This window comes from Xenopus tropicalis, chromosome 2 (genome assembly GCF_000004195.4).
Source record: "Xenopus tropicalis strain Nigerian chromosome 2, UCB_Xtro_10.0, whole genome shotgun sequence".
NCBI lineage: Eukaryota > Metazoa > Chordata > Amphibia > Anura > Pipidae > Xenopus > Xenopus tropicalis.
Window position 1 is genome coordinate 70,984,209 of NC_030678.2, and position 27,961 is coordinate 71,012,169.

Sequence of the window (27,961 nt, forward strand, 5' to 3'; positions counted from 1 at the left end):
AAGTCTCTAAGCGTTTTGCCAAAAAATATGTTTTTTGTTCTTTGATGATTATTAAGGGTTAAAATTCTACCACAGAATATGTTTAGACTTTGTTAGGCACTTTGTTAAAGTTTATACCTTTATTGTCTAAATAAGATGATACTCACATCAAGCTTTCAGAACATTTTAGCTTATTTTTCAAAGCTGATAACCTTGTTAGCTTTAAAAAAAGGCACTGAAGTACAATAGAGATAAGTCTTAAGCAACTGAACTTTCTGAAAATGTTTCACCACTCATCCGAGTGGCTTCTACAGTTCAATTCAGCAAGTCCAGCTACTTTAGCCTTATCAGTACTAGACACTGTATATCATGACATGGATGAATGAAGATCTTCCTATACATATATACTCCTTTGCTAAAATAATACCCTAATGGCTTATGAAGAATTACCCACTGAAACTAAAAAGCTCCACCTGGCATATAATCAGCAAAAAATAATAATTACAGAAAAAAAAAGCCATAACCTAATTGAGAGCACACCGATTGTGTCAGGAAAAAAAAGGCGGAAGCAAGAAGCTCTAGTTTCAAATCATCTTTAATAGGGCATAGCTACACAGAGTACTACTTGTAGTTAGGACACTGGTTGTTAAGCCAAATCAGTCAATCGACACACTGTAGGTATGGACTATCATTTTACACGCTCATTAATTTCTCATAAGTGTCCGGAAAATGGGATTCATCTGGTCCAATGACAGTTATACCTACATAAGTTCATATTATGTTTAATTATAAATATAAATTATGACAAATAGGAAGAAATGTCTAGCAAGGTAATGACAGAGAAATTACTAACTAAACAAAACATTTTAAATCACTACACCCAAATACAGAAAAGGTAATAATAGACTATGGACCAAACCATTCAGTACATAGACAGCAAGTGTATGATGATACAGTAGTGGTATCAAATAATAAGTTTATATAACTGATCTGTTTTCCTATAATCTCTTATATTCATTTTTTGTACTGAATGCACTTGTCCAACGACCGGTTTGACTGTGGTATCATCGTGTTTGTAATCAGTGCTCATTGTTGTCTTTTGACTCAGTGTGGTCTTCTGAATCCCGTCCAGTGATTGTTTGCAGCTCCCCTCTAGGTGGGCTTTAAAAACACAATATAGAACAACAAGGAAGCACATAAAAACCATATGTATTGTAGAATGCCTGTTATATCAAATATGAATGCACATGTTTCAAACATCCTCAATCACATCTGTAACAGATCCTCAATAGTAGTGCTCAATATGAATCAAGTTGAATCTGCCTTCACTGGCCACACAGTGAGCTGACCCACTTACCCCGAATGGTTAACGCCAAATATAGGTTCTCTGGGCAGGAGGATATGGATCCACAACAAATACCAAATGGTCACGAGTCATGAAGAAATGAAAAGTAGCATATAGTGAGGTAAATTTATTAAAAGTTGTGTCCTGCTAGATACAGGATACTTACAAGCATGGAGTGAATTCAGGCATATAGATAAAACTAACATGTTTTGCTTGGTAACACCACACTTTCTCAGGAGCCTTTGTCAGGATTATAAGTCCCATGAGTGCATCTGTACACATACATACAGAGGAAGCATAGTTTGGTAAAAATCTTAACATTAGCAAGCAATGGCAATCCAATGAATTTAGAAGCAATGAGGTTTGTTAAGTTGCAGAAAGTGTTTTTTTCTGTGAGAATGTTGGAGTAATGCAAAACTTTCCCTAAGCAACTTGCACTGGCAAAACCAAAGCAGTGCTTCAACAAAGGACTGTATGCACGGTTACCCATATGACTGCAAATAGTACAATGTTAATAATGTTAGTGGCCAGGTTGCCAGTTTGGATTTAGGATGTATTTGCCCCGCCCCCCTCTTATTATCAAAATGGACACAATCTTCCAAAGGAACACATTTGGTTATATACTCCTTAAAGGAGAAGGAAAGTAATTCTGGCATTTTACTGCCAATAGATTGACCACATTAGTGCCACCTAGAACAATATATTTATTCTGCAGAAAGCATTGCCATACCTGAATAAAGAGCCCTAAAAGCACCCCCCCGCTCCGACTCACACCCGAACTCCGCACCTGCTTGCTGGGTCTTTGCCCCCCCCCCTGCTCCTGCACATACTCTAGTCACCAACCCCCCCACTCCGCTTCCCTCCCTGCACCTGCTGGCTGCGTCCCCGCTCCTGCACAGACTGCACAAACTGTCTCAGAGTCTCCCCGTCTCCCCCGCGCGCTCCCCTTCAGCACAAGCCGGCTGCGACCTCTCGCATGCAGACAACGCGTCCCCTTGGCAACCGGAGCACGCCTGCTTGAGCTGAAGGGGAGCGCGCCAGCTTGTGCTGAATAGGGTCATTTGCGCATGCGCCGCCTACAGTCCTGGTCGTCAGGTCATTGCAGGAGCGATGCATTATGCATTATTACTATGAAAAGGTGACAAAAGTGTGTGGTGTTAACATTTTTGCAAACAGTTTTCAGGGTTCTAATATCCTTAATATTTATTTTCTTAAAGGACATGTAAAGCCTACATTTGCCTACAATGTATATCAGCTGGGCACATCTCCCCCACCCAAATGGCATTATTTGTACTGGATATATCCCCTCCGCTTGCCAGCACCTTCACATTTTTCTAAAGCAAATAGCAGCTTTGACCCAGTGGCCATTTTTTCTCTGATACATAATCAGATACATTTAAATCTGCAAACAGCACACACACACACAGACCCTTATTCAGCATACAATTCATCAAGAAAACAGGCTCAAATAGGCACAACTGTCTTTGATAAAAGTTCTGCTTTGTTTCATGGTAAAGTTGAGCTCAGGAGAAAAACATTGAAGCAGACAGTTAGAGCTGAGTTTCTGTGGGAACCAGCAATGCCCTCTCTTTACTGGCTGCTAGACTGGGGGGCGAGTTTAGTAATCCGAGCTTAGAACATGCCCACAAGCCAGAAGTCAAAGCAAATTCCTGAGGGAGGGGGCCGAGTGGGTTACAGGAGGAGAAGGAAATCTAAGTGATTGACGAGATGCTGCAGCCTTACTATTAACCTATGGACAAACAGTATGGCAGGTATTGAAAGATTTCAAAGAGGCAGTTCACTGATTACATTTTTGTGTGTGGGGTTTACATGTCCTTTAAACAAAACATCTGACATGTACTTTGAGTTTCAGACTTCTCAAATACAATATTCTGAAGAACTAAATATCTGTCTAGGATTAGGCATTCAGTAAATTGGTGAACTTAGGCAAATTCCTGAATGTACTGTAGAATTTTTTAAACACATTTTTAAAAACTAGGCAGCAATTAGCAATATTTATATATAGCTATATTTATGGTTCAAACATGATAGACACCCACACATTTACATGTGATATACTTTATGTGTCAGGATTAGCCAAAGTAAATCATTATAAAAATAACTGAAATTAAACAAAACCATATAAAATCAAAATGGGTTTCATGCCTTGGAGTTCATATGTATCTTTGTGTATCCAAAATACTTATATATTTTTTTTAATTAACTCATGACTTCCCCCCATATTGTGGAACTGAAATTGTTTCAGTAACAGCTTATCTTAGTTTTGAAGCATTAATGTTTTTAAAGGCCATTTGCATCTCTTTTCTACTTGTACCCATTTCTGCTTTCATGAGCATATCATGAAGTGGCCTTACTAAAAGATCTTGAAGGATACTGAAACGCATCTACTTCCAGATATGCATGGGATAAAAAGACCAATGTTTATTAAAAATATGAATTATTTTGTGTGCCCCAATACAAAATTTGAAACATGACACTTATGGACCATGCCAATAACCAAAGTTGCAGCAGGAATGGGTAGGTTCTTATGATTTAAGAATGGATGATTTTAGGAATGGAATGGTTAAGTGAGTTCCATGTGTTCAATGTAAATATGTAGGGCAGTTATCTATTTGTGAATACAGATAGGCATGTTGAAATATGCAGACATGGAAATAAGGGAAGATAATGGGGACAAAAGACAGCATTGTGGAGAATCTGGAGAAAAGGGAGAGCTACCTGAAAAGAGACTCAATTCATAACAGGGCTTTCTACAAACAGGGCACTTCTGAATTACAACAAAGAAAATTAAAAAATAAGGTTCATTTTTTTGACACTAGAACAGATTGGGCCACCAGAAGCCTGCTTACCTTGTAAATCTACTAAATCTGTGACTTATTTTGTGTTTATCTCCTTCAAATATTTAATTAGATGCATGGTAAATTTATTCAGACTTATTTATCTCTTGCTGGTAAATCTTATAGTTTACCTCATTCACTTTCTCATTAAACTAATATGGTCCCTGCCACATTGCTTTCTACAGTGAGTATTAATGCCTACCAGCACTCCTCCACATATGCTCTGTCTCACAGAGCATTGCACGACAGATATACCTTTCCTTTAGTGGTTCCTAGCTACTGTGGCACAATATAGATTAAAACACAACTTGTATAATATGTCTGTCACTGTGAACAATGCTATCATTCATTCCACTACTCAGGTTTGCTATCACTGATGTACCTTTAATTCTGCACCTCCATCATTTCTCACATGCAAGTCTTTACAAAAACTTGCCAACTGCACCTTAAAATTTTTGCATGAATATGCAATCTTATTAACATCTGCAAAGGGTATTGCAACTTTTTCCTTCTTGTCACTTTCTCCCTTATCCTTACTAAAACTGGTCCAAAATGCCACAGGTCATCTGCCTAACCATTCAAACCACCTCTGTTATGCCACTTTGCAAATGTCTTACCTGGCTATTAATGATGGGCGAAATAATCCCAAAGACATGGATTTATGGCGAATTTCCATGTTTCACTATTGGCGGATTGTTTCGCGAAACGTGCCAAAAAAAATTGTTGCGCACATAAAAAAATACAGGTGTAATTTTTTTTGTTACCTTGTATCTCACTTATTCCCACCCCTATAGATTGTAAGGCTCTCCATGAAGCATTCTGTATAGCTTTGATCTGTATGTCATATTAATATTTATGTCTTATATAAAGCAAATACTGCATTCCACAACAAGAACACCATGCCATTATTTAAGGAACCATGAATTCAGACATGTACCAAGATATTTATACTGATAATGTAATTCTACATCGGAATGGGTAAAAAGAAGCTAACTTAGTTCTGGCAGTTACTTTTTTATGTGGGTAATATGGTATTTGGACGACTTTTTTCCTTAAATAAATGCAGTAATAATAAAACATTTTCAAAAAATGTTTACTCATTTACTTATTTTGTACAAAATAACTTGTACAAATACTTTTTTACATTGTTGTAATTAAATTGTATTTTCTAACATTTCTGAGCTGAAAAGCACATTTACTAATAATGTCACAATGCAAGAAGAAAAATAAGCAGACTGAGAGCTAATTATACAGTGCAAATTGAAATAGGATATATTTATTTAGCAGAAAATCAATATTTAGCTCTAAAGTTCATATCTATTATAAAAGGTGACCTAAACAAAACAAATAATAATTTAATTGTGCTGATATCACTGCCCTTCTGACCCTCCACATTTTACCCTGAAATAAATAAACAGGAAAGAGGGGAATCTTGGAAATAATTACTGGCAAAGAGTATACAATCAGATTAAAGAAAATAAATAAAACAAACCTATAGATTGTGCACCAGGGGCAGTGCCATAGGTGATGCTGCAAAATTCATACCTCCCAACATTTGATAAATGGAAAGAGGGACAAAAAGAAATAGTGCGTGCAGTGTGGCGAAAATTGTTTGACCATGCCTGTTTTTGCAACCACACATCCTAAATACCACTCCCATTTTCCTAAATTTGGCAGGTTATTCAAAGTTTGAACACATTTCTAGGAGTTTTGGGGTCTTATTTTATGTGTTATCACAGTTTTGCTAAAGCAGGTGAAATTGCCCTTTAAAGAATAAGTAAACCTTTTTTTTCTATCAGAGAAACTGAGACTAGCAGCTTAAAGAAACTGAGACTTGCAGCTTAAAGAATAAGTAAAATTACTCTAAACAGCCTCCAGAATACCTTTGTCCCAGCATTCTGTCTGACCTGGTTCCTCAGTTAGACGTTAATCCTTTCCTTTGCTTCCTTGTGCAGAGTGAAGCCCCGCCCCCACTTCCTGTTCAGGTCTCTCATAAAAAAACAAAACCCTGCTAATGCACAGACTGGCTCCTGCTGCCTCCAGGCATGTGCAGAAGGCTCTCCATTCCGACTACAGGTTGTCGAATTGAAGAGAGAACTGAACAGGAAGTGGGGGCGGGGCTTCACTCTGCACAAGGAAGCAAAGGAAAGGATTAATGTATAACTGATGAACCAGGTCAGACAGAATGCTGGGACAAAGGTAGGTAATTATGGAGGCTGTTTAGAGTAATTTTACTTATTCTTTAAGCTGCAAGTCTCAGCTCCCCCAGGAGACCTGTTTAGCTCATTAGTTACAATTGTATCTAAGTGTAGGTGAAGTTTGTTAAGATTTCTGGGCTCTCTGCCAAAAGCTTCTTTTTAATTAAGTTTGTTTCTTTTTTTAGGGTTCAGTGCAGGAGATCAAAGGGAAATGCGGGACTTTTTAGTAAGAATCCAGGACTGCGGACTAAGCTGTTTAAAGAGGGACTGTCCCGCGAAAATCAATAGCAACCAATAAGCAATTACCTTTAATCAGTATGTTGCAGGTACAGGTATGGGACCCGTTATCCAGGAAACCCTTTATCCAGAAAGCTTCAAATTACAGAAAGCCCGTCTCCCATAGACTCCATTTTAATCAAATGGTTTAGAATTTTAAAACTGATTTGCTTTTTCTCTGTAGTAATAAAATAGTACCTTGTAATTGATCCCAACTAAGATATAATTAATCCTTTTTGGGTGCAAAACCATCCTATTAAGTTTAATTCATGTTTTATTGATTTTTTTGTAGACTTAAGGTATGGAATTACGGAAAAAACCCTTATCCGGAATAGCTTTGGTCCCGAGCATTCTGGATAATGGGTCCTATACCTGTAAAACAATTCATAAAAAGTTATCTAAAAGTAAGAAACCTTTAGGTTTAGCATGTTATAGAATGTCCTGTTTTTAGCAAAAACTGGTCTTATTTTTTAAATAAATATGTTTTTTAATGGTTTTGGTTCTCATTTAAACCACTGTGCGGTTGCTATGGTAAATTGGTCCCCAGCAACCAGACAGCTAATAAAGTTTTAAACTAGAGAGATGCAAAATAAAATGCTAAATAATTTAAAAAAAATCACAAAAAGTAAAAAAAAACAGACCCATTGTAACGTTTCTCAAACTAACTGCATACCACCTAACGTTAAAGGAAAATTATCACTTTAAAGGACATGATGGAAAAATATTAAGCCCCCCCAGTGAAATAAAGCATACATTTTTTTTCCAGGCTGGTAGAAAATTGCACCAGCCTGTGGAAACCTCACGCATTCTACTTACCTTGCTTACTGGTATCCATTGTGAAAATCCATGCTCGCACATGTGCAGTAGATTAATCCTCGCAGATGTACTCTACTGCGCATGTGCATAACGCCATGTGCCAAATGATAAAAGATCAAAGGCACAGAAATGCCAATGCAGAGTCCAAGGTAGCTTTTAAATGGGCTGGTGCAGTTTTTTTTCCTTGGGAGCACTGTCCCAAGGAAAAGCTTAGTGACCAGTCCTACATTCACTTTTATCTGATTCACTAAGAATTCCACTGCTTCAATATACATTTAACAAAGGGACTGAGTTTTACCTGCAACTTTCTTGCTTTCAAGGTTAAACCCCCCAAATTGTTACCCTTTTATTAGCTCCACTGGGATCACCTGACTGTAGCTGGAATGGGTGGGATCTACAAAATACAGTTAATTATACAGCAGAAGTTTTACACTTACCAGGGCACTGCATCAAAACAATGCAAATTTCAAGAAAATATAAAATCAGGAAAGAAAAAAATTAGCTTGCTTGTATGGGACCACAAAAAACAGCATAAGTCTGGGGAAAAGGCCAGATACATATAACCAGGGTTTTACTGTATTACATGCATTCACTTATTTACCTACACCAAATTTGCTATATGCTGAATCTTCAGTTGGGTACATGTTACTGAATAGAGGTCTCATAGAGGTCTTGGATCCCTACATACAGCCCACACATGAAACAGCATTTAATCTGAAGGTGAATTAAAACCTGCCAACTGTATTCAACCTCTTTATTATCGGGCCATCTCTCTTATCAAATTGCAAGTTGGAAGCTGAAATGGAAATCTTTTGTGCCAGATTATGACTTTATTGGTGGAAATGAAGAGGTGTGAGAGGTACAGAAGGGGTGGATACACATTATAAGAGAGGGATTCTGTCCGTGGCACCTAAGTCTGGCCACAAACAGTGTAACAGAAACATGAAGTGGGTGGTACTTGCTTTTATCTGCCTCCAGCTGTCAGAGGGACTTGTAAGGTGAGTAAAGCTACTTATTATAGATTATAACCAAGTGGCCAGAATGGTACAGGTGTCACAGATGTAGGTGGTCCTATCATTTATATATATATATATATTTGTATATATATATTTGTATATGTTCAGTATGTGAAGAGAGAACCCTGCTGTTCCTTATAAACAGAAACAAAGAAGAAGAAATGGTTAGTAGGAAAGCATTTTACCATGGGTGATCTCCCAGTGTGCCATGCCCCAATGGCAAATTAAGCCTATCTCAATCCTCAATCAATATTACTAACTATGGAAGTAATTAAGTAATTGCTTGACACTCTTTCCTGCACTGTCCTGTTCAGAGTCCCCCTAAAAAGATACAAATCTGCCCGTGATATCATGAGGGAAAGAGGCATTCTGAAGGAATTTATGAAAACTCACAAGAGGGATCCAGCTTTGAAATACCACTTTAACGAAAAATATGACTTTGCTGTGGCATATGAGCCCATGTACATGGACGTAAGTAACATATGGATTACAGTTGAAACACTATGCCATGTAAATAGTTGTTCATAAATGCTGTGTTTTATCTAGACATATTATTATGGAGAGATCAGCATTGGAACACCACCCCAAAACTTTTTGGTGCTATTTGACACTGGATCTTCCAACCTATGGGTTCCATCTACCTCCTGTCAAAGCGAGGCCTGCAGTGAGTATAAAACTGTAAAATGAATAATACCTTTAATTACAACATCATACTGAACATTCTTGAAAAAATAGCCACTCTACTCTTTAAAAAAAAAAGGGGGGGGGGAACGAACATAAATTACATCATAAATATGTCCTTATATGTGGATTATATTAAAACATGTCCCTATAAAAACGATGTGGTTTCAAAATGTATCTTTCACTCCTTTGAATCCTTTTTGAAATCTGTGACTTACTAACAGCTAATTTTGTATAGAGTGCAACTAAAATGTATATATTTAAAAAAACATATAGGTAGGAATTTATGGGGCACTTGGATGTCTCCAATCTCCTATAAATAAACTACATGTTTCTAATATATATTTTAATTATAAACTGGGATTTTCAGTAAAAACTGAATGTATTTTAATTATGATTAAATGTATTTTAATTAAGAAAAACTATAATCCTGCACATAAGCAGACCTTTATAAAAACCATATCACGCAAAAAAAACCCATATATAAAACAGCGTTTCATGAAAATGAAAAATATTTTCATAAAAAAAAATATATACTTTTATAGTAGTACTTTGCCACTGGATAATCACAAATAGAATAACTGCCATTTTAAGTACTTGAGGCTACCTTCTGGCTGATGTGAGACACTGTGCTCACACACAAACCAAGAGCATATATACATGCTCGGTTACATCAGCCAATCAATGGCCTGAGTTGTGTCTTTACTCCTGCACGTCTACCTGGTTTACAACCTCCATTATTCCCTGACAGTCAGGTGATCAGTAAGTAACGCACAAAAAGTGATCAGATAGTGGCTAAAGATAAAAAAAAATGTAAAAGAACAATACTTACTGCAATGTAAATGCCAGTTTGGTAAAATCCTTTAATAGGTTACTTACTATAAAATAAATTGTATTTATGTTAAGTATTTAATCTGAACTGAATAGTTTTCTTAAGGTTTAAAATCCTTTTTGATAGAATTTTCAAGTTTTTCATTAAATAAACTGTTTATCAAGGAATAATAATAGTAATAATAAAAAAAAGAAAATTAACATTTCATCAATTTATTTTTAACCTAGGTAATCACAACTTGTTTAACCCCAGTCAGTCCTCTACCTATACATCTAATGGGCAGCAATTCTCAATGTCATATGGCAGTGGTAGCGTCACTGGTGTCTTTGGCTATGATACAGTGACGGTAAGTAATGTAGGCTGAAAGCTTATTTCATTGCAAATGATTGTGAAAATTCTATTAAGGTAGAACAAAAACCTGGGTGGTGTTGCAGTTAAATGTAAACTGATATTGCAAATTTAACAAGTGTGTTTCTTCCACTTTTCTCTACTTCTACTTTACAGAGCACTGGTAATGTTTAGAATATGCTGTTCAGTTTTGAGTGTAGAGAGAAGGGCAACCAAGCTGGTAAAGCGTATGAAAATTCTTAGTTATGAAGAAAGACTGGCCAAGTTGGGTTTGTTTATACTGGAGAAGAGATACTTAAGGGGTGATGTGATAACTATGTATAATATAATCTCTCTAATGCTTTATTTACCAGTAGGTATTTCCAAATAACATGAAGGCACCCATTCAGATTAGAAGAAAGGAGGTTCCATCTGAATATTAGGATTTTTTACTGTGATAGCTGTGAATTTGTTGAGTTCTCTCCCTGAACAAATTGTACTGGCTGATACATTAGATAGCTTCAAGAAGGGGTTGAAGGGCTTTTTAGCAAGTGAGGAAATACATGGTTTATGGGTGATAACTCTTAGTACAAGTTGATCCAGGGACTGGTCCGATTGCCATCTTGGAGTCAGGAAGGAATGTTTTCCCCCTCTGCGAGAGAGGCTTCAGATGGTTTTTTTTTGCCTTCCTCTGAATCAACTAGTAGTTAGGCGTTAAGGTTGAACGTGTGTCTTTTATCAACCTAACTTATGTTACTATGTTACACACAAAAAAAATGTTACCACAACTGACAAAGGTGGTCAAGATTCCATTCCAAGTCAGCAATACAATGAAAGGGCCAGAGGTGAATTACTGAAAAAAGCATAAGCCGCCACTAACATAGCTGGATAATTCTACAGTAGCTACTGCCCCCCCCCCCCCATGTCAGGGTTTAAAGTGCAATCTGGCATGTTTTTTGCATATTGTGCCCTGTCCTGCATATAGAAGTATTCTCTGTACCTTTACCGCCAAATACAATAAATACAATGGAGCCATGTAGGTAACCTATCTATATACTATTTTAACATTTTTGTGATTTAAGTATTTTTCATAAATATTCTAGCTAGTAAGGAAAAAAGACATCAAGATTGTGAAAACAAATGTAATCACAACTTTATTTGTAAACACATTTTAAAAAAAAAAACCTTGCTTTGAAACTGGATAAATGTAATATTTTGCCCTGTGTAAGTTGATAAATTCCAGCATCAGTTAGGGAGTGTCTCTGGTAGATGTTTTAAATGATGTAGCAGTACATGTACAATCACAAAAAACAAGTCAAGCTTTATTGTTATTCCATCTGCACACAAAATATACATGTGATGAAATAAATACAAAAATCAACTGATTTAAGTTTTGTCATCTAGGGGCTTGACTTGACTAGCAAGACAATTACAACTATTTTTTCCAACCTGCTCATTAATTGCTTTTCTTGGTTTAAACAGCTGAATTTTTTATAATACAGGTCCAGGGACTTAGCCTCAATAACCAAGAATTTGGTCTGACCTACACAGAAAGTGGCAGCAGTTTCTATTATTCCAAGTTTGATGGCATTTTTGGTATGGCCTATCCTGCCATGTCTGCAGGAGGTGCTACTACTGCCATGCAGGGCATGTTGCAGCAAAATCTGCTCACTTACCCCATATTCAGTGTCTACATGAGCAGGTAAGTGACTACCCCAAATAATTTAGTTTAGTAGTATAGCCACTTATTTATCCATACCTCATTACTGTATCCTAGTCAATTATTATATAGTAATTACATTAATTTTATGAATTTGGTATAATGTATAGATGGATAAGGATAATCAATATTTTAGACATTGTCACCTAGGAATAGTCAGCCTGGTGCCACCTAGATGCTCCTGGGCTTGCAGTATTATCCAGCACCCTATCAGTGGTGGGTCTTTCCTATATAGCTTGATGATAAATATGATGATATTTGGCATGTGCAAGGTTTTTTAAAAATGTCTCAGGTGTATTTTTGCACACAATAGTGTATATTAATACGGTTTAGTGTAGAAGGTAATTGATATTAGAAGCAGACAAGTTATGCTTGTTTTCACATATTAATAATGTGTCTGTGATTTTAATGTTTAGTCAGTCCGGAGAGGTGATCTTTGGTGGTGTTGATAACAACTTGTACTCAGGCCAAATCCAGTGGTCTCCAGTTACTCAAGAGGTTTACTGGCAAATTGGAATTGATGAGTAAGTAATTAGAACATCTATTGATTTGAAAAGGGAAATTAGCAGGCAGTAAGGTAAAGGGATACTGTCATAATTTTTATGATATAGTTTTTATTTCTAAATTACACTGTTTACATAGCAAATAATTCACTCTACCATTTAAAATTGTATTCTTGAACCAACAAATGCATTTTGTTAGTTAATATTTAGTATAGTAATATAATAATATTTAGTTCAGTAATAGTGGTGTGTAGGCAGTGCATTGTGCCTTATTCTGAGCTTTTACAAAGAGCCAGCACTACACATTATTATATTATCATATTGTTTCTCCTACCCCCATGGAACTAGAGGAGTCCCAAGCTGGACTTGCATTTTTTACTATGGAGTGCTATTTTGATATCTACTGGGAGCTGCTATCTTGCTACCTTGCCATTGTTCTTCTGATTGGCTGCTGGGAGGGGGGTAATACAACTCCAACTTGCAGCTCAGAAGTAAAGGATGACTTTTATCACTTTTTATTACGTTTATCAGAGCACAGGTCACATGGTTGTGGCACCCTGGGAAATGAAAAATATGGCTAGCCCCATGTAAAATTAAATATAAGAAAATCTGTTTGTGTTTTTGAAAAATTAATTTTAATGCAGGATTCTGGTGGAGTGTTAAATAAATACTGTCATGGTTTTTTTTTTTCAAAACAAATCAGTTAATAGAGCTTCTAGTACACACTAATTATAACTCTTATCCAACACAAACACTTTTCCCGATAATTATTTATTTTTTTCAAGATTTGACACTGCATGGAACTTTCTTCTATGTATTCTTATTATATATTCCAAATTATTTAGCCTTAGAGTTGAACTCCAACTAAAAAGGTAAAAGATGTCACCTGAGGGTTCTGTGCTCAGTATATTTTTAATTGCAAGATTTTTCATTTATATGTTCCTAAAATGCCTTGGTGACTTTTAAAATCCCAGTGAGTTCTATGCAGTATGCAGAGTGTGCCAAAAAGAGATACAGATAAATTTTCATCAGTGCTTCCTACCATTTATATACATCTATAAAAGCCCCAAAATACATACATCTCCCATTGACTTAATCTTTTTTAGGGTCTCCAAGCTGCTTAGTTATTCTTTTCAGTATAAAACTGTAATTGATTTTTGAAATTTAACAATAATTTAACAACAAGTCTATGTAATACTTGTAATACTACAGTGGTTACATCCCTTACACTTTAGAGAGAGATGTCCATAGTGTATGAGGAAGTGTGATAAGCTGTGCAGGGATCAAGAGTTGGTCTAGCAGTTCGAGATGAAATGTATCTTTTAGCTGGGGTTAGAAAAAATGAGAAAACATAAGGGATTGTACAGGAAATAGGGGGAGGCAGGCAGAGTAGTGTAAAGGTGGCTATATGCCATGAGATCCACTCGATTGGCGAGGTCGCCATCGGGCAGGTTTGATTTTTTTGTCAGATCGGGGACTGCATAGCCTCACTCTGACTGATGCTATCTCTGTTGTTGTGATTTGATTGTTTGGCCCTAAGGTCAAATTAAGCTGATATACAAAATCCACTTATTTGTCAAGATTGCCAAATAATCAAATCTTATAAGGCAGTGATGCCCAACCATCCCCTTGGATTTTGCTCCCATTGGCCTCAAAGCAGGTGCTTATTTTTTAATTTCTGGTTAGGAGGCAAGCTTTTATTTTATAAAAACCCAGTGTAATTACCAAACATAGCCTTCTGTAGGCTTCCAGTCAACATAGAGGCTACAAAATAGCCAATTAGAGCTCTAATTGGCACCTCCATGAACTGTTTTCCTGCTTGTGTTGCTCTCCAAAACTTTTTCCATTTGAATGTGGCTCACAGGTATAAAAGGTTGGGGATCCCTGTTAAAAGGTATGGTCACCATAACACCTTACACCAACGAGAATAGGAACTGTCAGAGCGAGAACTGCACCAATGATCAAACCCACCTGATCAACATCTACCCAATTTTAGGCCAAATATCACTTGGGTAGGCCCATCAGATAAGCTGTCAGTTTAAATCTGCCAGTGTATGGCTACCTTAACGGAGGGACAAGTTTAAAATATGGCTAGAAAACTTATTTTAGGTTTTGTAGGAGTAAAAACATTAAGAAATGGTCTAGCAGCTGGGAGTATGGAATATAAATATAACATATGTTATTCCATTGGACTACATCGGAAAGATCAGGGACTTATTCAGGAGACAGACTTTTTTATAACACTGAGCCTCAATATTTATGCCTAATGCCTTTAGTTAGGGGGGGCAGAATTTAGTCTATTATAATTAGTATGTTTTTTTCTCTACAGGTTCTTAATTAATGGTCAGGCAACTGGATGGTGCAGTCAAGGCTGCCAAGCCATTGTAGATACTGGAACCTCTCCCCTTACCATCCCTCAGCAATATATGGGAACTTTGCTACAAAACTTAGGAGCACAAAACTATAATGGAATGGTGAGATAATGTCTTAAAAAGAATGGTGAGATAATGTCTAAAGGTGGAAGAAGCTTGTAGATCTTAGTTCCGCTATTAGTAATTTGAAAATACCATCTGACACTAAATAACATATTTCTGATTTAAAAAGTGTTCTATAAAATAGTATCTTGGGCTTGTTTCCAAGTCCTTCCTGGTTCACAACTTTTTGTTAAATCTAAACTACCTGTATCTATGTAACAGCAATCATTCTTATGAAGGAAAGAGTAACTGGTATGTCCCACATGCTACCATAATAAAATAATGAAATTTAAACATAGTGTAGATGACTAATAACTCTTTCATGTATGGGATCCCTTATGGAAACCCAGTATCCAGAAGGCTTTGAATTTTGAAAAGGCCATTTCCCATAGGGGCACACTTACTAAGGTGTAAAGTTTCGCCTCAGGAAGCTTCACCACACTTTGTGCAACTACGTCAGGCGGTAATTTCTGAGAATTTTCACTACTTTTCCTATTGAATTTTCTTCTGAATCTTTCTGAATCTTTTAGAGAAAATTTGCTAGTGTATGTGAGCTAGTGTTAATTGAAATCAGTAGCTATATACAAAACAGATGTGTGTATTTATTAATGATGTTGTTGAACCTGGTGAAAGCGGACAATTATTTTTCCAAATACTAAACACTCACTGAAACTAGCGGCACCAGCCTGGGGTAAAAGGTAAGCAATAAAAGTCACTGGGGGGGGGGGTTGCCTAACATTTGGCACCCCCTCTCCCCAGTGATTTTTACCTTTCCTTCACCTTTAAACAAATATTTCGAATTATTATTTTCCTTAGTAATAAACCAGTACTTAATATTTGATCTAACCTAAGCTACATAAATCCCTTGTGGTGGCAAAACAAGGCACGGTAATCCAAATTACAGAAAGATCCCATATGTGGAAAAACCTTTAGTCCTAAGCATCCTGTATAATAGAGCCTATACTTGTACTAGAAATACAAAGGGCAGAAAGTGAGAATGGATAGATACTTATTTATGATTTATTAGCCAGGCGAAGTTTCAAGTACCCACCCAGTAACATAACTATCACAGCAGGATGTGCAGCCAGGCCACCTACCCTACCTCCAGACACAATTTTCACACCGGATTTAAACATATGCGAGCCTCCAGTGAACCCAGTAGTTCTGTCACTGCACCCACCCACATAATTGCACATGCAGAAGCGCAGGAAAGTCACAAGACTTTTCAGTAGTACACAAAAGCAATTTTATATACTTTTGGTAACACAGAAGAGTTACATAAAGGGTATACAAAAAAAAGGGTATACAAAAAAACATAACATTATTCTTATATATTTTACATATATATATATATATATATATATATATATATATATATATATATATATATATAGATATCATATATTATTATAATTATATATTGCTATATATCATATTGTTGCAGGAGCAAAAAATAACAGGGGTCAGTTATGAATGCATAAATTGACACTTGTACATTGATGCCATGCATAAAAGGTAGTGGGGGGGATATGTTCTTCTTGCACTTGTATTTCTGTGAAGCGCCAATGCACCTAGCCATCCTGCAGGCCTGGACTGGGACTCAAAATAGGTCCTGGCATTTTAAGGCTCAAACAGCCCCCCACCAGCCCACTAAATAGTGGCTGTCTATGGCATCTTACAGCAGCCCATCTGGCATTTGCCAGAATCCACATATTGCCAGTCTGGGCCTGCCATCCTGCTCTGATGATCTATGTGCAAGTGAAAGTTTAAGAGACAAGAGAATCCTGGAATTACTGCCAGCCTGGATGTGGTAGAATGTCCAGAATTCCACTAGTGGGTTGTGTCAATTGGCATAATGCCCTTATTAACACTGGCACATTGGTCCACAGGAAGTGACACCATTCCTAAGATGCTGTGTCAACTTGCGGGAAACATGCTAATTTGTGTCTAAAAATTGCACTTTGTTTGCAGTGCGTTGCAGTGCGTTAGTAAATGAACTTTAGTGTCTCCTAGTAAACTATAAAATTCAGTATCTTTGTCTTAGCAAATTGGCCAGGGGTCTGAAAGGTAAGCTTCTTTAAATTCTGACCAGAATTTAGTGCTGTCAGCAGACAGTAGGTTTAGTAATAAAGTACTGGGCAGGTCAGCAAGCAGACAGGAAAATTGTGAAAAGTTTGTGTACAAAAAAAGCAGACAAAAACACCCGGGGACTCTTAGGGCGAAGACACATGGGGCGACTTCCCGCCATAAGCTACTGTATAAGTCGCTGCTTTTAATCACACATTGTCTTCGCTGCATGAATTAGTCGCTGCAACTTTTTAAAAAGTCGAGGCTACTAATAGCCGCATGTGTCTTCGCCTTTAGAACAAGAAACTTTATAGCCAAAGGCTGAGAGTGTTAAACAACTTACAAGGTGCAGGGCAGTACATCACTTCTGGTGTGGCTATGGCAAAAGTCTGCTGCAATGTTTTTCTGGCTAGATTTCATTAGCAACAATTTTTACCATGACAATTCCTGCAAAAACTTATTTTACGGTGACACAAGTAAAAATTCCTGGGCAAACTGGTTATAAACTATTTGCTACATCCATTCATGGACAAATTTTACTCATCCAGTTAGCCAAATATGACAAATTCAGTCAGCAATGTACTTTTCTTTGTAGAATTCATTCTTAAGTTACAGTGGAAATTGTTTGATTCTATTGCATCTGATTTTATCATGTGATCTGCTCCCAGTCATTACAGACATTTTTTTATCTGTCCAGTTTGTAGTGAACTGCAACAGTGTTCAGAACCTGCCTACCATTACTTTCGTCATAAATGGAGTCCAGTTTCCTATTCCTCCCTCAGGATACATAGTCCAGGTAGAGTGTCTGTTTATAATATCCAGATTTACTCTGTGGTACAGTATGTGGACATTTTGTGCCAATATTCCTCTCTTCAAAAAACTTTTAGAATTCCTCATTAGGAATACTTAGGTGGTACCTTGGCAATTCCCCCCCACCCCAATGTTCTTAGGCTATGTACAGAATAGGTGTCGTTTACTATAATGCAAGGCAAAAGTGCAAGAGCATTAAGTGGTTGAAGCACCCTTAATGTTCATCTAAGAAGAACCTGTGCCCCTGGGAATGCTGCTTTCTGCACTCACCCCCTTAAGGGAATCCTTATAAAGGCAGCACTCATTTAAAATAAAGGGGCATACTGCAGGTCTCTGCCCTTTGAAAAGAAGCAGATAAGCCTAAGGCAAATTACACTATGCAGGAAACAGTGTGCAAAGTGCAAAAAAATGGCTGATCATTTATTGCACACTGCGTCCTGCTTGTAAATGATACATTATGGGGCTGATTTACTAAGACACGATTTCGAATCCGAATTGGAAAAATTCCGATTGGAAACGAACATTTTGCGACTTTTTCGGTAATTTTGCGATTTTTTCGTATTTTTTGCGATTTTTTTCGGCGTCTTTACGATTTTTGCGTAAAAACGCAAGTTTTTCGTAGCCATTACGAAAGTTGCGCAAAGTCGCGATTTTTTCGTAGCGTTAAAACTTGCGCGAAACGTCGCGCCTTTTAAGTTTTAACGCTACGAAAAAGGCGCGACTTTGCGCGCAAGTGTTAACGCTACGAAAAAATCGCGACTTTGCGCAACTTTCGTAATGGCTATGAAAAACTTGCGTTTTTACGCAAAGACGCCGAAAAAAACCGCAAAATTACCGATCATTACGAAAAAAACGCAATCGGACGCATTCGGCCCGTTCGTGGGTTAGTAAATGTGCCCCAATGAGTGCACAAGGTAAAACAGAATTAAAATAGGAAACACATCAACCAAATATTATAAAGATTATAAAGATTACCCTGAAAACTGATGTCTGATATATTTCCAATACCATAACCTATAAAAATGGGTATCAATTAGAACAAAAAAATTCAGGTTACGCCCCTTATTATTTGCTCACCTGTGCATTCTGTACTTCTGATCTACTGTCTTTTCCTCTGCATTCTCTTACCATTATAGACACAAGAAATTATAACCCAAACAGGTCAAGGGATCCATTCAGTATTGTACATGCAAGACTTCATACAGTTTGGAGACTGATCAAACTGATCACAAAACCAAAAACATTTATACTAAAATTAGTATTAGTGTCAAACTGGAGTGAATTTTCTGTGTTCTACAAGCACAGAATTTATTCAGTCAGATATATTTCTGTTTACATGAATGCTCATTTGATTTAAAACAATTATTCTGTTTATATTTAGACTAATGGCTACTGCACTGTTGGAGTTGAAGAAACTTATCTCCCATCTCAGAATGGCCAACCCTTATGGATCCTAGGGGATGTCTTCCTTCGACAATACTACTCTGTCTATGATATGAGCAACAATAGGGTGGGCTTTGCTCAAGCAGCATGAAGATAAGGTGTATAGCTATATCCTGAAAAAGCAGAGCTGATCATTAGCTCACACATGCACAATGGCAAGTTTATATGTAGCACACATATCAATCAATTAAAGTATCAACAAATATATTTTGTATTTAAAAAAAAAGCTCTTTTTAAGCCTTAAGGGAAGAAATGTCCATTCTAATTTATAGTATGTTCCCCAAAGTTATTAAATTCTTGCTTAAATGACAAGGAAAGTTACATTTACTGAGGGGTATCAGTTTGTTGGGCAGCCCCTGGTAAAGTTAATCGTTAAAGTGGACCTGTCACCCAGACATAAAAAGCTGTATAATAAAAGTCCTTTTCAAATTAAACATGAAACCCAAAATAATTTTTTTATTACCACATCCAAACCCATTATAAAAGCATTTTAAAATCCCAGCTGTCAATTATATAATGCCTGCCCCGCCTCTATGCCTTAGGCATAGAGGTGGGGCAGACAGTTACTTTCACTTTCAATTCAGAACTTCTTAGATGTCGCTGCCCTCCTCACATTCCCCCTCCCTCCTCACCATCTAATTGTGTAACCAGTGCATGGACATGGGCACTAGGGCACAGAAACAAGATTTTGGCAGGATGCCAATGCCTGCTTTGATAACAGTGTCCACAAAATGGCCCCTGCCTGCTTGCTGCAATTGTGAATTCCAAGGCTGAAGAAAATAAGATTAAAATAATTTATATAGTGTAAGTAAAGTTTATTTTGCTTGCCAAACACAATAGAAAACAATTTGAAATTATTTCTTAAAGGTGACAGGTCCGCTTTAACCTCTGACCACTTTAATTTTTCTATTCCTTGAAGGTAGAACAGGAGTCTATGTGCTATGTGGCCTTGTAGATACAGGATAAAGAATGGGAACAATGTTCAGTAAATATATAATTATTAAATGAGTGCAGCGAATTATTCAGGAGAGAAAGGCAAGTCTGTAAAACAGTCAAATGATCAATGCAGGTGGCGGGAAGCAACAAGTCTGTAAAGCAGGTCTGGCTAGGTGGCATGCAAAGCAAGTCCATGTAACAGTCATACCAGGAGATAAGTAAAAGCAATCAGGACATGGTGGGAAAACACTCATGCAGAGCCTAAGGACTCAGTACAAGAAGTGCTAAATCACCAACGGCACTTAATGATCCAGCACAGGGTAAAGCAAGGGTCAGGCTTAAATAGTGCCTTACTTAGTGATCCCCTACAGCTGAAACCAAACAGCCTGCAGGTGCTAGCACCAGAAAACAGAGCTAGATACATAGAAAACAAGTCATTATCACTAACTGCAGGTCTGGACCTATACATACTTCTGTGGCTCAAAAAGAATGGAAAATGGGGCAGCACCCTGTTTCTAGACCAGAAATGTCCTGGCAGAAATCTTATGCTGTTGCATGAGAATTAAAGTAATTTCACATGTTCCCTTCCACAAGTCCAGGACCAGTATGAGCCCAGTGAAGAAGGTTTCTAACTATATTGTGCATGCACCAGCACAAGGGATCCTTGGGCAAATGAAGAAACATGAAGGAAAAATACAAAAATGGAAAGCACCCTGGGCCAGTGCATTTTTTTTTTACAGAAAAGGAGTGCCAGTCTGGGGACCCAGGATAGCAATTAGGTCCACTGGGGTGGTTCATTATATCATTTTCAACAGAAATTTTGTTCTGTGTTTTTGCTGGCCTGCACCAAGGTTGGCCTGGACCCGCCCAAACCGGAATAGTCCATACATCACTACAGCCTTTCTCTTTGCATTTGTGAGGGGTCTGTGGTATACCTTTTATATTAACTTATGTGAAACCTAATGCCAGTAAGTGGTTTGCATAGTTTACTATCCCAAATGCATAACCTTACACTGATCACCACTGAATCTACCACTTAGCTGCCCAGTCTATTTGTACAGATTTGGCCTGCTTAGTATTGTGTCATCAGCAAATACAGATACTTTGCTTAAACTGCCCACACCCAAGTGCCTAAATACAAGTGGGATCATTGCAAAACCCTGTGGCACCCTACTAACCCTTCTCAGAGACTATTCCTTTGACAACCATTCTCTGTATATGATCCTTAAAAGAATACTGTCATGGGAAAATATGTTTTTTTCAATACACGTCAATTAGTAAAGCTTCTCCAGCAGAATCCTGCATTGAAATGTTTGATGTGCAGACTTTGCCAGTATAAGGGTATCTCTGCAATGTAAGACCTGGGAAGGGCTTTTCACAGGGTTAAACACATATGGAAAATCGAATATCTTCAAAATATTGCTTAGCAAGTCACTCAAGAGGAAATTTAAAAGTGACTTGAACATGTACAGGTAAACAAAGGTCCAGGACCGGATGTTATTCATCCCAGGGTATTAAACGAGTTTAGAACTGGATTGCCAAACCTCTTCACTAATTTTTCAGGATTAATTGAGGTCTGGCATGGTGCTGAGAGACTGGTGAATTGGTGCCATTATTCAAAAAAGGATCCTGTTCTCAGAGTTTGTGCCAGCATGGTTTTATGCGTTACAGATCTTGCCATACTAGTTTAATTGCCTTTTATGAGAAGGTGAGCAGGAACCTGGACACTGGAATGGCAGTGGATGTCATCTACTTGGACTTTGCTAAAGCATTTGATACAGTACCGCACAGAAACTTAAAGATACATTTGAAGGATATTGGCCTAGAACATAATTTTTGTAAATGTATAGAAAACTGGCTGAAGAATAGATTACAAAGAGTGGTGGTAAATGGAACATTTTCTAATTGGCCCAGTGTTGTTTGTGAAGTCAGTCCTTGGTCATTTGCTTTTTTTTTTTTTTTTTATATATTCTTTATTTTTGCATTTCAACTTTAAGGAGGGGATACAGAAAGAAAGAGGGGGGGGGGAAGGGGAGGGGGTTGCATTGAACATTAACATTCATAATCATATTAATCCTAGACTGAGGTCATTTGCTTTTTAAACCGTTTATTAATGACCTTGAGGTGGGCATGCAAAGTACTGTTTCTATTTTTGCTGATGATACTAAATTGTGCAAATTGATAATGCAGGATGCTGCCACTTTACAGAACAATTTGAACAATTTTTGCTGTCTGGCAAAAAAAAGGGGGCATTGACTCAAGGGATGAGAAAATAATTTTGCCTCTTATAGGTCCCTGGTAAGGCCTCACCTTGAGTATGCAGTGCAGTTTTGGGCTTCAGTTCATAAGAAGGATATTAATGAGCGGGAGAGAGTGCATGCAACTAGAAGATATGTAACTAAACTGGTAAAAGGGGGTGGAAAATTTAAGCTATGAGGTTAGTCATAGTCAGGGCTGTTTTCTCTGGAAAAGGTGCTTGCGAGGGGACATGATTACTCTGTACAAGTACATTAGAGGGGATTATAGGCAGATTGGGGATGTTCTTTTTTCCTATAAAACGATCAGCACACCATAGGCAACACCTTTAAATAAGGTGGTTTTTCATGGTGAGGGCAGTGAGGTTGTGGAATACCCTTCCTAGTAAAGGGAGGCAGATTCTGTTAATACCTTAAGAGGGACTTGAATCCATTTAATCCATAGATACCAAAACAAGATGTGTCTGAGTAAATCACAAAAAATGGCATTGTTCACATTAATTTTGCTAAAAATTGTAAGTACCATTCTGTGTCAGCCACAAACAACTTGTTTTAACTGAGCTATAAGGACCTCTATGGAGCTGGTCCTGGAATTTTGACTTGTCAATTGCATGCATTGTGGAAAAGAACTGATTAAGCACATTTGCACACTTTCAACCGGCATCTTTTTACTACAGATATACAGTGGTGTGAAAAACTATTTGCCCCCTTCCTGATTTTTTATTCTTTTGCATGTTTGTCACACTTAAATGTTTCTGCTCAACAAAAACCGTTAACTATTAGTCAAAGATAACATAATTGAACACAAAATGCAGTTTTTAAATGAAGGTTTACGTTATTAAGACAGAAAAAAAACTCCAAATCTACATGGCCCTGTGTGAAAAAGTGATTGCCCCCCTTGTTAAAAAATAACTTAACTGTGGTTTATCACACCTCAGTTCAATTTCTGTAGTCACCCCCAGGCCTGATTACTGCCACACCTGTTTCAATCAAGAAATCACTTAAATAGGAGCTACCTGACACAGAGAAGTAGACCAAAAGCACCTCAAAAGCTAGACATCATGCCAAGATCCAAAGAAATTCAGGAACAAATGAGAACAAAAGTAATTGAGATCTATCAGTCTGGTAAAGGTTATAAAGCCATTTCTAAAGCTTTGGGACTCCAGCAAACCACAGTGAGAGCCATTATCCACAAATGGCAAAAACATGGAACAGTGGTGAACCTTCCCAGGATTGGCCGGCCGACCAAAATTACCCCAAGAGCTCAGAGACAACTCATCCGAGAGGCCACAAAAGACCCCAGGACAACATCTAAAGAACTGCAGGCCTCACTTGCCTCAATTAAGGTCAGTGTTCACGACTCCACCATAAGAAAGAGACTGGGCAAAAACGGCCTGCATGGCAGATTTCCAAGGCGCAAACCACTTTTAAGCAAAAAGAACATTAAGGCTCGTCTCAATTTTGCGAAAAAACATCTCAGTGATTGCCAAGACTTTTGGGAAAATACCGACGAGACAAAAGTTGAACTTTTTGGAAGGTGCGTGTCCCGTTACATCTGGCGTAAAAGTAACACAGCATTTCAGAAAAAGAACATCATACCAACAGTAAAATATGGTGGTGGTAGTGTGATGGTCTGGGGTTGTTTTGCTGCTTCAGGACCTGGAAGGCTTGCTGTGATAGACGGAACCATGAATTCTACTGTCTACCAAAAAATCCTGAAGGAGAATGTCCGGCCATCTGTTCGTCAACTCAAGCTGAAGCGATCTTGGGTGCTGTAGCAGGACAATGACCCAAAACACACCAGCAAATCCACCTCTGAATGGCTGAAGAAAAACAAAATGAAGACTTTGGAGTGGCCTAGTCAAAGTCCTGACCTGAATCCTATTGAGATGTTGTGGCATGACCTTAAAAAGGCGGTTCATGCTAGAAAACCCTCAAATAAAGCTGAATTACAACAATTCTGCAAAGATGAGTGGGCCAAAATTCCTCCAGAGCGCTGTAAAAGACTCGTTGCAAGTTATCGCAAACGCTTGATTGCAGTTATTGCTGCTAAGGGTGGCCCAACCAGTTATTAGGTTCAGGGGGCAATTACTTTTTCACACAGGGCCATGTAGGTTTGGATTTTTTTTCTCCCTAAATAATAAAAACCCTCATTTAAAAACTGCATTTTGTGTTTACTTGTGTTATCTTTGACTAATAGTTAAATGTGTTTGATGATCAGAAACATTTTGTGTGACAAACATGCAAAAGAATAAGAAATCAGGAAGGGGGCAAATAGTTTTTCACACCACTGTAGTTTAAGGGATTCTATCATGATTTTTTTGTGTACTTTTTATTTCTAAATTACACTTTTTACATTGCAAGAAATTAATTCTACCCTTTAAGTGCCACAGAATGTAGAATCTACATTCTGTTGATAAAAGGACTCAAGTGCCACAGAACGCAGATTCTACATTCTGCAGTACTTCCGGGTTTGGGAGCGGAGGAGCGGCTTTTAAAACAGTTGTACACTCATTTAGTATAATATAGAGAGTGATATTCTGAGACAGTTTGCAATTGATCTTCATTTTTTATTATTTGTAGTTTTTTTTAATTATTTAAATTTTTGTTTAGCAGCTCTCCAGTTTGGAGTTTCAGCAGCTATCTAGTTGCTAGGGTCCAAATTACCTTAGCAGCTAAGGAGTGGTTTGAATGAGAGACTGGATATGAATAGGAGATAAGTAATAAATAGATAATAATAAAAAGTAACAATAAAAGTGTAGTCTCACAGAGCAATAGTTTTCTGGCTGCTGGGGTTAGTGACCCCCTTTTGAAAGCTGCATGGAGTTAGAATGCAGCAAACAATTAAAAAACTATAACAAATAAATAAACGAGAGCAATTGAGAAGTTGCTCGTTCTCTCCCTGCTCGTTCCCAGCCCCTAGGCAACAAGCAGAGGGGGGGGAACAAGTGGTCCCTGGGCCACAATTGCCCAGGGGCCCCATAGGAAACGACAGGCACATGGTTACTTCGTGCCTGTCATTTCCTAGTCTTCTGCCTCCCCCCTGCACAGACCACTCTCCGGATCAAGAAAGAAGATGGTCTCCTCTGGTTCCTGGGTCCCTCCTGCCTCCTCCTCTGGATTTCCAGTCTGCTTGTCCCCAGGTTAGTGTCACACACACTTAGTACACTAATACACACTTATACTTACACACATACAATCTGGGAGAGTTTCACACATTCACAGCACTCACACTTACTTGCACACAACATGCATTTTGCCAAGGCTACACACTAGCCCAAGCTAATCCCAAATGCCCAAGCTAATCCTGACTTGTGATTTGTTGCCAGGGTACTGACATTTTCTTTCTTTTGGTGGGGCCTCAGCTGCTCAGCTACATACACTTTTCTTTCACCCACTAAGGCATACCTCCCTACACTTCAAACCACTATGTGTAGTATGTTGGTGAAAATAACCACTTTGCATGCACAGCAGTAGTCAGCACAGCCTCTTTGAGATTTTTAAAGGTGCATGTTACGCACTGGCCACTTTTAAGTGGACATCAACAGGAAGACTGTAATTGAACAGCATTAGTCTTACATCACCTGACCCTTTATCAAGCTACCATTGCTGTGAGACATCTGAATTTATACAATATCATGCATTGTTATCTAGAGAAAAAAGTTAAAATAAATTCCCAAGCAGACAGTTAATTCTAACAATGTTAAAATAAAAATTACAGTGTTTTGTAGTACATTTCATCCAATGCTGATCATATTATGAGGCATTCTGTCACTGGGGGGTGCCTAACATTTGGCACCCCCAGTGATTTTAACTTTAATTTCAACAATAGAAAGAATATTCGGCACACCACTTACATACTTGCGTAGGGTGCTTCAATTCCTCAGCTGCTCCCATGTCATTTCATATACCTTTACAATATAATATACCTTTACAATAGCAGTAGCAGTAGCTCTTCTTGCTTCATTCACCACTGTTCCTGAGAAAGTAAAGTGTTCAGGGTTGGACTGGGCTGGCAGGACACAAGGAGAAAACCAGGTGGTCCAAGTCCTCAAGGGCCCCACAAACCCAGGCCTGCTGTCTGGCTGTGATCTGTCGGGTGGGGTGCTCAGTTTGGGCCAACTGCATGTTAGTGAAAATTTTGGCAAGGAAGTATGCTTTATAAGGTGTGGTGGTGGAGTATTTATGATGGGGATGGGCCATTTAAGTCCTGACCCCCAGTCAACTGAGTCCAACACTGTAAAGCAGTGATCCCCAACCAGTGGCTTGTGAGCAACATGTTGCTCACCAACCCCTTGGATATTGTTCTCAGTGACCCCAAACCAGGTAGTTATTTTGGAATTCCTGACTTGGTGGCAAGTTTTGCTACCAAATAAAGCCTCCTGTAAGCTGATAGTGTGCATAAAGGCTACCTAATAGCCAATCTTAGCCCTTTTTTGGCACCTCCATGAGCTTTTATTTTTTTTAGTATTCAGACTAAACTAAGCCCCTAAATGTTGCCTCAAGTGCATAGCTGTCAAAATGAATCTTCTTGTATGTTGCCCCTCTGGGGAAGTGCTTGGATACATTTTCACTTTTTAATCAACTGGTGTGTTGTTGCTTTTTTATTAAATTAATTTTCCCTTTTTCCCCCTTTCTCATTTATCAATGCAGCAAGCTGTAGAGCTGCTACAAAATTAAAAAAGGATTCAAAAGACAACTACCCACCTTATTAGCATTCCAAAAGTGCACTGGAAACGAAAGAAGATTCATTTTATACAGCATAATTTATCATAATGTTTGGAACAGTACGACTTTTTGGGAACCTGCCAACATCAAAAATGGCCGACAATGTATTCTCAGTTTTTTTTATCGCCCATCGGTGACTGCGGATGTGAACTCCAACACCCATGCTGCTTCGCGGCTGCCCAGCTCCCCCTGGTGGATGTTGTTAGCTCGTAAGTGACAGGAGCCGGTGACAGGGGGCGGGCGCGGTGGTTGCAAGGGGCGAATAGAGCGGGGGTCTGGAATTTGCACCAGCTACAGAAGCACATACTCAGCCACCGGAACAAGAAAGTACAAGAAACAGACTTAACCTACTCGGTAATCTTACAGACTTTAGTTGACCTTCAGCAGGGACACAGGGCAAGAGAGCCGGGACCAGAATCGGGTGGGAGAATCTTGGCTGCTGTTCTAGTTAGCGGCAAGGTGGGGCTGGACGCACCGGGGAGTAATGGGGAGTGCCTGGGGGGTGGAGCACCGGTGACACCTGCCACTGTTCCCGACTAGAGAGACATCCGGGGCTAGAAGAGGTTACTTGGGTCATAGGTGACTATTACTGGAAAGAGCGTTTAAAGCATAAGCACTTTTTGTCGTATTTTATCATAGCATGTTCTGGTTACTCTTTATCATTAATGTTTATTCCTGGATGGAGAAGTATCTAGTA

At 38.2% G+C, this 27,961-nt stretch overlaps 2 protein-coding genes and 1 long non-coding RNA gene across 8 annotated transcripts in view; 2 read left to right on the forward strand and 1 right to left on the reverse strand.

The window, feature by feature from the left end:
- Positions 1-556: 556 nt before the first annotated feature.
- On the reverse strand, positions 557-27,795 carry LOC105948334. Its single transcript, XR_001171768.3, has 2 exons — positions 27,616-27,795; positions 557-1,140 (listed from the first exon to the last, which is right to left on the reverse strand). It is a non-coding gene; the product is annotated as an uncharacterized LOC105948334 (long non-coding RNA).
- On the forward strand, positions 8,414-19,550 carry mgc108380 (protein). The gene is made up of 9 exons (NM_001032309.1): positions 8,414-8,470; positions 8,803-8,959; positions 9,035-9,152; positions 10,229-10,347; positions 11,831-12,030; positions 12,465-12,572; positions 14,881-15,025; positions 17,790-17,888; positions 19,284-19,550. The coding sequence occupies exons 1-9, from the start codon at positions 8,415-8,417 to the stop codon at positions 19,434-19,436; spliced, it is 1,155 nt and encodes a 384-aa protein (NP_001027480.1). The 5' UTR covers position 8,414; the 3' UTR covers positions 19,437-19,550.
- Positions 27,197-27,961, forward strand: part of tfeb (transcription factor EB) — a 31,870-nt gene continuing 31,105 nt past the window's right edge. For 2 of the 6 annotated variants that reach the window (XM_012965704.3, XM_031896142.1), the window contains exon 1: positions 27,481-27,618. Coding sequence is in view for 1 of the 6 variants with exons in the window: in XM_031896141.1 (XP_031752001.1) it covers positions 27,367-27,473 (107 nt within the window). In the remaining 5 variants the exon portion in view is untranslated. 6 annotated transcript variants of the gene reach the window in all.